Raw genomic sequence first — 14,975 nt, forward strand, 5'->3', positions numbered from 1 at the left:
ACAGCAGTAAGACGTGAAATAGAGTGGCTGAAGTGAGTCACATGACAAAAGTCTAATGCTTGAGGCCAATGCCCCTTTGTGTGTGTGTGTGTGTGTGTGTGTGTGTGTGTGTGAGACTGACCCCAAACTTTTGAATGGTAGTACATTCTAAATAAAATAGAAAATACAATACATCCATATTTTGATTTCTCATGTCTTTCTTTGAAATCATTTCCAAATATTTGAAACTCATCTTTACTGTTTAATATTTTACTCTACACTCTAAAGAAAAATAGTTCTAAACAGTACCAGAAAAGCTTGTAACAATATAGAGAACCATGCTTTGAAAGTGCTATATAGAAGCTTAATGTTGTTTATAAATAACCTTTTCAATTATGGTTTATTTTCATTATTATTATTGTATTTATATAATTAGCATTATTAATATTATTAATATTACTTGTATATATTATTACTTTAGTTTTTTACCTCTATCTGCCTCGTCATATAATATCTTAGAGCATTTATTAGGGTTTTCATAAAAACAACAACAGCATGTCGTGTTAATTAGGTACTTTAATTTTATTTAATGACGTGAAATTGTAGCAAAAATGACAGTGATCTATCAACAGTTATTAGAAGAATACATTAGTAAATGACAATTGACACTGAACAAAAATAAATACTTAAAGAAGTCAAATAAAACTAGAAACAGAAAGTAGTTTAAGAAGAGGTTACAGTAAAAACTGTATTTTCACAGTCCTCTATGATGTCTGTAAGTCCATCATCATGTGGATTTTGGTGTGACTGAGTGACCGTTTCTCTCTGCAGATGATGAGGTTGCAGGATGTGATAGTACCTGAAATACACAATTGAGTTTAGAGTTACAATGATCCTCCTTCCAGTTGTTTATGTAAAATATGTTTATGGGGGTCAAAAATAGTATGTGAGCACTTCACAATATTATTTTTATGGATAAACCCCTTCATAGTCATGTACAGTATGATGCCTTTAAGTCCATCATATTTGGTGTGATTGAGTGCCAGTTTTAGTGGCAGTTGAGTGTCAGGTTGTGGGATATGGTGCATCTGAAATACACAATTGAGTTTAGAGTTGTCCATTTGTTCATGAAAAAACAATTATGTCAATGAAGGCCAAAAGCAAAAATGGGCAGAATGTGAGATCTTCACAGTGTTAAAAACAAAAAAGTGATATAAAGTCGTGGGATAGCTTTAATATTTTTGTGACTGGGTATGTTTATGCATAAACCCAAGTAATAATTAAATTACATTTACACTTAATCATTTATTCAATCACCAAAGCAACATACAAATGTGGGTAATAGAAGCAACCAAAATGACAAAGGAGTGGCAATATATACGTTTTTTGACAAGTCCCGGTTAATTTAATGAAGCAGGCTTCTTAATTATTTCTTTATTTTATTTTTTATAATAAATAAAGATAATAAAAGTAGATTAAAAAATAGACCGAGCTAGTGTTCGAGGGTCAAGTTCTTTTTTTAATAATAATTAAAAAGAAAACAAGTAGATAGAATAGAAATAGAATTAATAGTTAGTGTTAAATTAAAGAAAATATAAATTGTAACAATATGTATTATAAATTCAATTTCTCTGTTACTTACTTAGTGGAGAAAAGAAGTATCCTCAATGTAACAGACCTGCTCACACTTGCATGTGACCAAAAACTTAAAAAAGAAAATAACATGTTTGCTTAGAAACCAGTTACAATTTTAAAGTTAAATTTGTATTTGTATTTTAATTAAAGAATTAAATTATTTACCTGTTTAGAGTGTATTGGCAGTCTGTGTTGTTAGATGGCTGAGCTCCAGAAAATCAGTAATGAGGAGCTTTGACAGTTAGGTTGCAGATTTCAAAAACAAAAAGACGGGAATAAAGAGCCCCAAAATCTAACACAAAGAACTATTTCAGCGTAAAAGGGTTCTTCAGGATCCTATGGTTCTAAATAGAATCGTTACTACACGTAAAGAACCTTTAAAGAACCATCTTCATCTTTTTTTTTTTTAATAAAGGAACTTACCATTAATGTTTGTACCTAAACCTAGAAGCTAGTTGTCCATGAATGTTCTTCAATCCCATTTCAGTTCCAATTTCAAAGTCTCGAGAGAAAGAGAGAAAGAGCAATACTTACTAGGTCATGGTTGGTGGAGTTCGAGTCATCTTCAGGAAAAGGCTTGGAGACCCCCAAAGCAACACAGTTAGCGAAGATGGCCAGGAGAATAAAGATATCAAATGGTCTGGAGTCACAAGTTAAGGTAAACATGATCTTAATAGAGTGCCATTACATTCAACAGATATTATTTAGCAAGTTAGTAGTTGTTTTTACAGCAGATAGTGGTAAACATTTTGAAAGCTTGACATTTATCACTATTAGTAGATGAAGCTTTGTTTTCTGTCATTGACTAAATGGATACTTCCACTCCACAAGGTGAAGGGCGGCCCTGCGAATGGGGTTGTTCAATTTAAGGCAGAAAAGAGCTCTGGGGGCACGCTGGACTTGGTTGGAGCCCTGGATCTGCTTCTTTGCATGCTGACTCTTCTTCTTCTGTGTTCCAGTAGAGCTGGTGGTGGAGTTGAGCGTTTCCGTACGGTTCATCTTTGGCTGTCCATTTTCCACCCACTCGTCTTTCTCTTCCTCGTCGCCCTCATCGCCCTCTCCTCCTTCACCTCCCTCCTCTTCCTCCTCTTCCGCTTCGCCTCCACCCTCCTCTTCCTCTTTGGAGTACCCATTCCCTAAAGAGAGAGGTTTAGTCACTTAATAAAGGGTCATATGCCTGGATGACACAGCAAACAACCAGTCTCTGAACTGAAAGTTCAAGTTGAAAACTAATGCATTGCCAATAAGTCACAAGGATACATTAAATTGATCAAAAATACTAATGTTACTAAAAGTTTCTGTTTCTATCAAATGGTGAACTTTTGAACTTTCTATTCATCAAAGAACCCTTAAGAAAATCGTGTCACGTTTTTAAACAAACATCACGGTTTTCACAAAAATATTGAGTAGCACAACTGTTTCAACATTGATTATGTTTATAAAGCAGCATATTAGAATAATTTCTGAAGAATCATGTTACAGTGAAGAAGAACTCCATTTTAAAATATATTCAAATATAAACAGTTATTTTAAATTGTACTATGTCACTGTTTTTACTGTTCAAATTTCTACTTGTTTATTTGCCCTAAAACAACAATAAAAAGTATGCCTTTAAATGCTATGAATTTAAATGTGTAATTTATATTTGCATTTATAATTTGAAATGTATAATCTTAAACATATAATATAATATTTGTATTATTTAATTGACAGTAAAAAAAAAACTATTATTATAAAAATGTATACATGTAATTTTTCATCAAATCTTAAGATATAGAACCAGCCCAACGGGGCAAGTTACAATTCGGTCAACAGTTTGGTCAGATGCCCCGAAACTCTCCCCAGACTACCCCAGGCCAGTCTCATCCTTATTGTTGAACCATGGGTCTAACTCACAGCATTAACTATATGAAACTCGAATGACTCCGATCATATTAAAGAGGGTGAGGGAGATAAAGAAGACAAAGCTTTCTAATCTGCCACAGTCTCTGATGAAAAAGAGGCCTCTGTACTAGGTGAGGAGGACCACACAGTAACAGCTGTGACCTACTTCCCACTGTGAGAGGGGGTGCAGAGTGGGATTCTGGGCCAGCGGTTTCATATGTGAGTACCTGTGGATTCATGATTTTAGCCTCTAGCACAGCTATCTGACAGCTAACAGAGAAAGTCATAGACAGGGTAGGGGTAAGAGAGAGATCGTGAGGACACTGTGCAGATAGCGAATTATAAGACCTCAGTGAGACCGAAGGGAAGCCTATTAGCCAGAGATAACAGCAATCAGTACGTTCACTGAACATTTCAAAAGGGCAGGCAGGAGAGAGAAATAAACTCCTGTGTGAGGTTTGTAAAGTGAGATGACTGCTGCACTGCGCTGATAAGGACACGCTCTAAATGGAAATTGAGGGGCCAATTTAGCACGTCATTAAAAGAAGGTATTATGAAAAATGAGTTTTTGTTTTGGCTGCAGCTCTGTGTAACCCTTACTGGAATGAATTACACAAGCCAACAGGCCCTTTTTTTTACTTTAAAGAGATTTGCTGTGTTTTCAATCATGGCATTATATTTGCTGTGTGTCCATAATTTCACACAGGGTTGAGTTTGAAATTCAAAGTTACGAAATTTACATAAACAAGCTTTATCAGTGTCTATTTCTGAACATACCGGATAAACAAAACTGACCTCAAAAGCATGAACTGTTCATTTAATTTTCGTCCGTAATTTAAAACCATGACAGTGTGCGCTAATAATTGTGTGGCTGTGGATACTGAGACGATTTTATGATTCTCACTAATAGATGATGATTAAACAAGCATGAAGCTTAGTCTCTTTTGTAAGACACTTGGTTTGGACTTGATAAAAAATAAATAAATAATTAAAAATCATTATTACCTTGCAGTATGGCATTATTTGTTTCAGTTGATGGCTAAAACCCCAATTTAAGTGCTCTGCATATTGATATATTACATAGGTTAATGCTTTTGTATATTATCTATATTTTATTTATTTTAATGGAATGACCTAAAGGACGTAGAAATGTGCAAAGAGACATATACAACAATTCTCATGTGCATGCTTGTTTCTAAAGCAGAAGGATTTGGTTCTTGTTCTAGGTAGGCAATAAAGATTAGACGACCATTTAATCAAACTTACTACGAGCAGAATATACATTTGCTGTCTCCAGAGGCCCTGCATTACACTCCACTACGTGAATTAACCTGCAGCGCTGGGGTTACTTGGCTATGATGGAAGTCAAATTATATCTGTAATTGTGGGTTGCCTGCAATCAGAAATTCATCATAAAGCGCATGTGCAGGCTGTGCTCTCAAAATGACCCTGTGGCGGTGAAACATCTGGTGCAGCAAACACGAAATCTAAATTGAAAAAATTAATTCATAGTTCGATCTCTACAGAACTGATGATTCAAAACCTTCATCTTTCATTATAATCAACATGTATAACATTTTGTGTTGCTGTAATTAGTACAACTGTCAATTATTCTGACAGATGAGGTGTAGTTTCCCTACTTCAACTATTATTTCACATGGTTAAAATGGTTAAAGTGTTCATTTTAACAAGACTGCAAATAGTGTAAAACAGTAAAAACCTGTTTATAGGATAAACTACCTCTCTCTCTCTCTCTCTCTCTCTCTCTGTGTGTGTGTGTGTGTGTAGCTATACATATATATGTATAATGATTATATGAATTGAGTAATAAAATAAAACTGACTTTTTCCATTCTCCTCATACATGTCGGAGATTGTCACTTATACATATAATGATTTATATATGCAGAACCTGATTTTACCAAGTGAGACATGTTCCTGGGACAACATCTTTGTTGACCCTGGAACAACATTGTGATTAACCAATCAGATTTGAAGAACAAGTTTATAGATTTTGTGAAGTTTACGCTTACAATCACTGTTGGGTGCTTGTACATCAGTGTCATTCATCTATCATTTCCTCTGGTTTTAAGGATCACTTATGGTTAAGGTTAGGTTTAGGTGTAGGGATATGCTCAAGACTACATTTTTTGCGTAAAATGTTGTTCCAGGGTCAACAAAATATGTTGACCTAGGAACACATCTAACTCAGCAATATCAGGACGTGCATTTATATATATATATATAATGATTATATGAATTAAGTAATAAAATAAAACTTACTTTTTCGGTTCTCCTCATACATGTCGGAGATTGTCACTTTGACCTCATTGGAGCAGAACGCATGATCCTCACGTTTGTTTCTTCACTCACATTTTTTAGACATATTTCCAAAATGAGCTTTTTCTTTGAAAGCAGCAAGTTTTCCAGTTGTTCAGTCCTGGACTTGTATCCAAAGATGCGTTCAGTCTCCTCCTAAATGATTTTCATTCTGAATCAATGGAGTTGTATTAAGATGGTTTGAAAACAACAGAAGCGTCTATTTATTTTCCGTCTTCTAAAAATTAACTTCGAGCACGTTAGGGACAAAAAATAAAAATGATAGACGTTAACAAATAAAGCGCATCCTCTGTTCTCCATCTATCTCCGCATTTAAGCCATCAATTCAGGATTAAAGACAAATGACTCGTTTAAAGGGACATGCAGCCTAGAAACTTATTAAAGGGAGGGATATTGGGCAAACGATTTTATGGAGCGTCGACAGAAAATGTGGGCAAGTCTTTTCTCATTTTCTAACGCAACGGATGAGTCTACACACACACACACTCTCTCTCTCTCTCTCTCTCTCTCTCTCTCTCTCTCTCTCTCTCTCTCTCTCTCTCTCTCTCTCTGCTCATGAGCGCGGCTGCATGTAGGATAGCTATGCCAGCATGGCAGATCAAAATGCAGTTATTTATTTACTTATTCCATTTATATTTAAATTTAAAGGTTCACGGATAAAAAGGAGAAGGCTAAAAAGGCTGTCCATTCCAGATAATGGACTAAAATAAACAGTAAAATATGTACAGTACTTTTAGCTGTGTTCCCAAATTGAAAAAAAATATACAATTCCTATCTGTACAATACATGTCATTAAATTACATTAATGTACCAACCTTTGTAAACGATTAAAAATATCATATAAAACTGCAATGTACATTACTGATAACTAAAATAAGAAAAAAATGTAAAATAAATAAAAGTTGCTAAAATTCTAACAAATGTGATTTCTGGAACAGCATGCCTTATTGGACCTGTACAAAGATCCAACATTGTCTGTATGTCTTTTAAATACAAGTGGGAACAGAAACCAGCTTATCAAGCAGAGTTATCCCTGGGGAAGAGGTTACCTGCACATGTCGTACACATGTACATTAAAAATCAACTTGAAGCTTTTGTCTGCAAATGAATTCCTCCTGACATTCCCATGACTTTACTTTAAGTCTAAGTCGCTGTAATCTCAGCGCACACATGTCCTGCTTCAAAGATGTTTGATTCAAGGCAAGTTCAGGCACCTTTAAAAAAACATAATATGAATGTTAATATGAACAAAAAATGCTGTGCTATCTTCAAAAAGGAAATCGTTTTTAATATTTTCCATCTTATGATGGTCTAAATAGACACACTCAGCACTGAGAGACACTTGTCACCCAGAGGGATACAGTACACTAACTGCAGAGTCAGTCTTTGTAACAGTGAGTAACAGCGGGTTAAGTGCACCAATGCCCCCCTTTGAACACACCATGATGTCCTTTTTGCTTCACTACTATTGATGTCCAAGTGCAAATTTTCTTATTTTCTCAAGTCTTATGCCGATTCAGCTGTCAAGGTCACTCTTTCGTAAATACGAACAAAACACATCTGAATATAGTAAGAGGAAAAGTTTGAGAAAGTGTTTTGATTTTTGTTTAATAATTTTTGGAATTATCTTAGCCTACTACTATATACTTACTGTACTATATAGAAACGGACAGAGGAATAAAATAGTCTACTGTAGACTGCTATGCACTACTGTAGTGAAGTAATTAAACAAATGCTTGTTAAAATGGACACATAAAAATGGACAGTTATTGCCCTCTAGTGGTTACACTCTCAGCTCTCAGTAGGATGACATCATAAAATATGTTAATAAAACAAAGTGCATGTGGATTTTGAAAGATTACCTCATAATCTGATAAAACGTCTAATGCCATTTTAAATAAATAAATAATTGTATTGGACTGTTTAAATTCAAAGATTCTCATAATTGCCTAACATGTATTCAGCTTTAACTAATATGCATTCAGCTTTCACAAAATATTCCCTTAAATCACCTTGTTTTAATAATGTTTAGACCTTTCCTCATTTTTATTCGCATATGATATAATATAACATTTAATAACACAAGAAAATTATAAGTCTTTATTTACCTTATATATATCTCTCATTGGAAACCCTTCTTCATGATCTCGCCTCTTTATCTGTTATCTTGTTCTGAAGAGATTAATTACTTTGATTTATCTCACTGTCTTCACTCAGCCTCTCTCTCTCTTGCTTTCTCTTTTTTATTTCTCCCTCAGTTTCTCTTTCTCTCTTCAGGGAGTGCCATGTTTTGCTCTGTTAGATTAAAGCTTAGCTCAGATGAGATGAATGCATGTGACATTGGTATAAAAGCAAGGGGGTTTGGTTTTGCATTGTAATGTAAGTGATTTCACCTGCTGATTTTAACGTTAGATTTGCTGACCTATTCTTGAGAATTGCAGCTCATATATTTAGCCCATATATTACAGTATAGTATTAAAGTGGGTACACTGTAAAAAATAATTCAGTGGCTTAGTAAATTTCACAAAAATAAAGAGCTATATTTACTTAATAAAATCTTTTGAAATCATTTAGGTGAAATTTTGAGTGGGTCAGGTTAAAAATAATAATTAAAAATCCAACAAATAATTTCTCTAAAATTTACATATATTATTTAAGTTTATGTAATGAAAATAAATAAGTATTTAACTAACTAATTATATTTTTAATATACCCTCAATATTTCTGGTGAATTCTAATAGAAATATTTGATAATTATTTACTTGTACTGATCTGTTTTAGAAACTAAAATTATTAAGTATTTCCTATCAATTTTCCTAAATAAAGTTCCAGCTTAATAAATGACAGTTTAAATAAATTGAGTAAATTTCGCGGCTAAACTGATCACGTGTGCAGCTCCGCAGGAAAAAAAAAATCTGCTTTCCTCAGCAGAGACGTCATCGACTAGCCATACTCCTCACAACTCCTGGTAAGTAACGTTAGTCAGCTAATCCTACTTACGTTTGTAACACTTTATTATAAAGTTAATAATTATTAAGCATTTCCTAACAATTGTCTTTGTATTTTACGTCATCTTCAACAAGTATATTCGTAGCTTTATCGAAGTCACCTGACGGACGGCTTTCCTGAGTTTCCTCAGCAACGGCAAGACCCGCACTCCTCTCATATCGTGGTACGTTATGTAATTTAGCCAGCTAAAACTAAATATGTTTGTGATGTTTAATTCAGAAGTTAATTATTAAGGATTTCCCAACAATTGTGTTTGTATTTTTCGTCATCTTAAGAAGTTTAACAAGTTTCGCGTCTCAAGCAAGAGGCACCTGTCACTGAAGGACTGCTTTTCTCAGCAACGACGTGAACAGCATTAACGTTACTCGAATTTCATGTAAGTAACGTTAGTCATTTTATAACGATGTATATTTGCAATACTTTATTCAAAAGTTGATTAAACATTGACCTTGTGTACGTGTACATAACAGTGTAGTTTTCTAAGTTAGTTAGTGGGGCAGCGATATGTATGTTAGGGTTGTTTGTTTTTGTTTTTTTTGGAGTGGGTTAACGTTCGTACTATTTGGATCACCGTTTATTTCAACCGCCATTTGAAAGTCTAACGATAAGTGTAACCGTGGTCCAGCAACTATAACTATACATGCCCAATGGAAAAAGATTTTGTACAGGTTCCCCTTTGGGGTCAGTGGCTTGTCAAAAGGGAACACATCATTTATGAACTTTCAAATGACAACATTCTGTCTTGTAAAAAGCTGTCACGTTTTTGTAAAACATCATAATTACTACATGAACTCAAGTATGAGCTCTTAAATCACCACTACAAATACGCCATGCAAAAGTATTTAAAATGGCGTGGGCATAACATATATGGAGGGATTTTTGGGTCAAATTATAAACTAAAAGTCTAAAACTAAAAGTCTTAAACCAAAACTAAAAATTTAAATTTGAAACTTAAAGTCCAAGTCGAAAATTAATTTGGTATTTAGGATTGGGCATTTGGTATTTAGGATAGGGCATTTGTATTTAGGATTGGGCATTTTCTATTTAGGGTTGGGCATTTGGTCATTTAGCCATTTAGGATTTAGGATTGGGCATTTGGGGATTTAGGATTGGGAATTTGGTATTTAGGATTGGGCATTTAGCCATTTAGGATTGAGGATTGGGGATTTGGGGATTTAGGATTGGGCATTTGAGGATTGAGGATTGGGGAGTGTATGCAAATTAGGAGGCGTGGCCCAAATACTGGAGGCTGGGTTTGAAATGGCTGGTGCGCAGAGGCACCTTATGGACAGCAGAGGGAGCTTCCAGTCCTAAGGAGCACACTGTAATGAAAGTAATGTAATTGTAATGTAATTCTGTTTCTGTAATGAAACAGAGCGAGTGAGCGGCTTGAGAGAGGACTGTGTGATAACTTCAACTTAATGACAGCTTTGTAACATTTGTGGCCTCAAACACAAAGTCACCAGTGAAATGAGTGCTATTGGTCTGACGACGAGAAAGCAGCAGACAGTGCAGCAGGTAAGATGCTAACATTAGCTACTAGTTATATAAGCTGATATTGCTTACATGCTTTAGTAGGGTATTATTATATTGGGACATGCTGAAAGTGAAAGTGACGTGACATTCAGCCAAGTATGGTGACCCATACTCAGAATTTGTGCTCTGCATTTAACCCATCCGAAGTGCACACACACAGAGCAGTGAACACACACACACACACACACACACTGTGAACACACACCCGGACAAGTGGGCAGCCATTTAAGCTGTTGCGCCTGGGGAGCAGTTGGGGGTTCGATGCCTTGCTCAAGGGCACCTCAGTCGTGGTATTGAAGGTGGAGAGAGAACTGTACATGCACTCCCCCCACCCACAATTCCTGCCGGCCCGGGACTCAATTGGGAGTCAATTCCTGCCGGCAACCTTTCGATTGGGAGTCCGACTCTCTAACCATTAGGCCACGACTTCCTCATGCTGCCTTGTTTACTGCGGTTAACCCCTCTGATATTAGTAGATATACTCCTTTCACTCCAGTCAGTCCCATATTCTTCACTGACCTGTTGAAGAGCAAAATGGCTATTTTAAAAAGTAAACAGTACAAAATCCAAATAAAAGCCAAGAATCAGAGCGTGAATACAAGCAACTTAAGAATCATTGAACTAATACAGGAACATATATATATATATATATATATATATATATATATATATATATATATATATATATATATATATAAGAACTAAGAGAAGAAAATAAACTACAATACTTGAGAATAAAGTGCCAATGTGTCTGAGTGAGTGAAAAAGTCTAGTGGTGTCTATTGATCCAGTTTTTACAGAATGAGCCATAGCATGGCTGTGACCTAGTGAGCACTTCTGGAAACACTGCAGCAAATCTCTGACCCAAAGCTGTGACACCAAGTGGTCCTTCATGTCAAGGTGAAACGTCTGCAAGAATCATGACAAGTCAGTGGGTGGGTTATATATTGTTATAAGAAAAGTTACTGAAACATGGCCTTAACGGTTCAACAGTCCCCTTTGGTCCTGTTTGACTTCAGGTGAGTAACACAACACTGAACTACAGTGTTAGCTGTGATGGTTAAATCTTTCCACACAAGACAATATGTTAGTGACCCAATGGCGCAGACTGCAAGTGACTAGCATAATATCAGCTGGAAGCAGCAAAGTCACCACATAAACACGTTAAGACGATGTCAGAGCATAATATAGTAATATATTGCGGTCCTTTTTACACTGCACAAAAGCCCTGCTGTTACATCGTCACTGCCTTCATGCTGCCTTTACTGTTTCATAACCTTGATTTTTTTTTTTTTTTGTATGCGTTGCGTTATATATATATACATACATGACATATGACATCAAAGAGAGTAGACGCTCCTTATGCTTTTGAATCGCTCTCGCAGTACTTTAATGTCATAATCCGATCGGTCTTGCAGTGTGCAGCGCCGGTTCAAGTCGAACAAGCCTAATTTATTTTCTCTCACAATCTTAATAAAATGTAAATAGGCTATATAGCAAAAAAAGAAAGAAAAACATAAACAAGACCATCTAGTGGCAATGTGAAAGGAGTGTATCTACTAATGTCAGAGGGGTTAACCGCAGTTTAAAAAACAAGGCAGCGTGTCCCAATATAATAATACCCTACTAAAGCATGTAAGCAATATCAGCTTATATAACTAGTAGCTAATGTTAGCATCTTACCTGCTGCACTGTCTGCTGCTTTCTCGTCGTCAGACCAATAGCACTCATTTCACTGGTGACTTTGTGTTTGAGGCCACAAATGTTACAAAGCTGTCATTAAGTTGAAGTTATCACACAGTCCTCGCTCAAGCCGCTCACTCGCTCTGTTTCATTACAGAAACAGAATTACATTACAATTACATTACTTTCATTACAGTGTGCTCCTTAGGACTGGAAGCTCCCTCTGCTGTCCATAAGGTGCCTCTGCGCACCAGCCATTTCAAACCCAGCCTCCAGTATTTGGGCCACGCCTCCTAATTTGCATACACTCCCCAATCCTCAATCCTCAAATGCCCAATCCTAAATCCCCAATCCTCAATCCTAAATGGCTAAATGATTAAATGCCCAATCCTAAATACCAAATTCCCAATCCTAAATCCCCAAATGCCCAATCCTAAATCCTAAATGGCTAAATGACCAAATGCCCAACCCTAAATAGAAAATACCCAATCCTAAATACAAAATGCCCTATCCTAAATACCAAATGCCCAATCCTAAATACCAAATTAATTTTCGACTTGGACTTTAAGTTTCAAATTTAAATTTTTAGTTTTGGTTTAAGACTTTTAGTTTTAGACTTTTAGTTTATAATTTGACCCAAAAATCCCTCCATAAACATAGACTGGTGCGTTTTAATCAGCTCCCACTATAGGGAGTCGGCCAGTTTAAGGCCTGCTCCGTTGTAAAATCATTCTAGTGCACTGAAACCTAGATCACATACAATATCGGTCAAAAGTTTGAAAACAGTAAGCTTTTTAATGTTTCTAAAATAAGTTTCTTAAGCTCATTAAGCTTGCATTTATTATTAAAAAAAAAAAAATGCAGAAAAAACAACCGTCTATCCCCCCCACCCTCTATCGCCATTTGGCTAGTAATTTATATATATATATATATATATATATATATATATATATATACATTAAAGCCAAATTTTCATTCCATTACTCCAGTCACCGCAGCTGTTTCACAACAAGTCCAGACCTGGTGGGTATTGAAGGACAGCGGAGGCTGGGGGAGGGGTACATTGTTTTAATTTTAATTAAAGTAATATTTTTGTTCCCTGAAACAGATCAGTTTAATTTTGCATCCTTAAATAGTTTGATTTCAAGTAGTGCAATTAAACAAGCTTTTTTGTTTCAAAACCATTAGTCATTTTACTTAAATATTAAACATGTTTATAAAGAAATTGGTTGAAATAATGCGGACCTCAATAAAAGCCTATAGCATTGATTTACAGCATAGAAGCTCGCAGTTGGTCTCTTTTCATTTTTCTTTTAGGTTTATTGTTAAAAATAAATGTCCCTATGTAGAAAACTAACCTGTCCTCTTGTTAAAAAGAATGCTGTTCATTTTTGCAACTCCTCCCCCTCGTAAACTTTGTTTGAGATTTTACCTATCATATGGTCCAACAGAATGTTTGCTTCTTCAGGTGCTGTTTGTTTTGTGTATTTGTCGTTTCTTGTAACATTCAGGTTTGAATGTAAGCTCTAACCAGTTATCTTTAAAATTTGCCTGTAGGGTTCAGCTGATCTACCGGTCTTCGTACAAGCAGAGTTGGCAGAGGAGGTCATAAAAATCTACATCCTTCGGGACAATGATGGGGCAGTCAGCGATGTAGGAGTTGTGATTGAGGGCATAAAGTTCATTATTTTCCATAATGTCATATATTTTAGATTCATTGCACACCAACTGAAATATTTCAGGTCTTTTATTGTTTTAATACTGATGATTTTGGCATACAGCTCATGAAAACTCCAAATTCCTATCTCAAAAAATAGCATATTTCATCCAACCAATAAAAGAAAAAAGTGTTTTAATACAAAAAAAGTCAACCTTTAAATAATTATGTTCAGTTATGCACTCAATACTTGGTCGGGAATCCGTTTGCAGAAATGACTGCTTCAGTGCGGCGTGGCATGGAGGCAATCAGCCTGTGGCACTGCTGAGGTGTTATGGAGGCCCAGGATGCTTCGATAGCGGCCGTAAGCTCATCCAGAGTGTTGGGTCTTGCGTCTCTCAACTTTCTCTTCACAATATCACACAGATTCTCTATGGGGTTCAGGTCAGGAGAGTTGGCAGGCCAATTGAGCACAGTAATACCATGGTCAGTAAACCATTTACCAGTGCTTTTGGCACTGTGAACAAGTGCCAGGTCATGCTGAAAAACTAAATCTTCATCTCCATAAAGCTTTTCAGCAGATGGAAGCATGAAGTGCTCCAAAATCTCCTGATAGCTAGCTGCATTGACCCTGCCCTTGATAAAACACAGTGGACCAACACCAGCAGCTGACATGGCACCCCAGATCATCACTGACTGTGGGTACTTGACACTGGACTTCAGGCATTTTGGCATTTCCTTCTCCCCAGTCTTCCTCCAGACTCTGGCACCTTGATTTCCGAATGACATGCAAAATTTGCTTTCATCCGAAAAAGTACCTTGAACCACTGAGCAACAGTCCAGTGCTGCTTCTCTGTAGCCCATTTCCTGCACACGCCTGTGCACGGTGGCTCTGGATGTTTCTACTCCCAGACTCAGTCCACTGCTTCCGCAGGTTCCCCAAGGTCTGGAATCGGTCCTTCTCCACAATCTTCCTCGGGGTCCCATCACTTCTTCTCGTTGTGCAGCATTTTTTGCCACACTTTTTCCTTCCCACAGACTTCCCACTGAGGTGCCTTGATACAGCACTCTGGGAACAGCCTATTCGTTCAGAAATGTCTTTCTGTGGCTTACCCTCTCGCTTGAGGGTGTCAATGATGGCCTTCTGGACAGCAGTCAGGTCAGCAGTCTTACCCATGATTGCGGTTTTGAGTAATGAACCAGGCTGGGAGTTTTTAAAAGCCTCAGGAATCTTTTGCAGGTGTTTAGAGTTA

General features: G+C 36.4%; 1 protein-coding gene across 1 annotated transcript in view; it reads right to left on the bottom strand.

The window, feature by feature from the left end:
• The window catches only part of LOC113079157 (voltage-dependent L-type calcium channel subunit alpha-1D-like), a 35,268-nt gene extending 29,466 nt beyond the window's left edge, over window positions 1-5,802 (bottom strand). The window contains exons 1-3 of the mRNA XM_026251361.1: window positions 5,781-5,802; window positions 2,432-2,750; window positions 2,149-2,254 (exon numbers count right to left, since the gene is read on the bottom strand). Of these exons, the coding sequence (XP_026107146.1) occupies window positions 2,149-2,254; window positions 2,432-2,750; window positions 5,781-5,802 (447 nt within the window). The remainder of the gene's footprint in view (window positions 1-2,148; window positions 2,255-2,431; window positions 2,751-5,780) is intronic.
• Window positions 5,803-14,975: the final 9,173 nt, after the last annotated feature.

This window comes from Carassius auratus, unplaced genomic scaffold, assembly GCF_003368295.1.
Source record: "Carassius auratus strain Wakin unplaced genomic scaffold, ASM336829v1 scaf_tig00027233, whole genome shotgun sequence".
NCBI classification, from domain to species: Eukaryota; Metazoa; Chordata; class Actinopteri; order Cypriniformes; family Cyprinidae; genus Carassius; species Carassius auratus.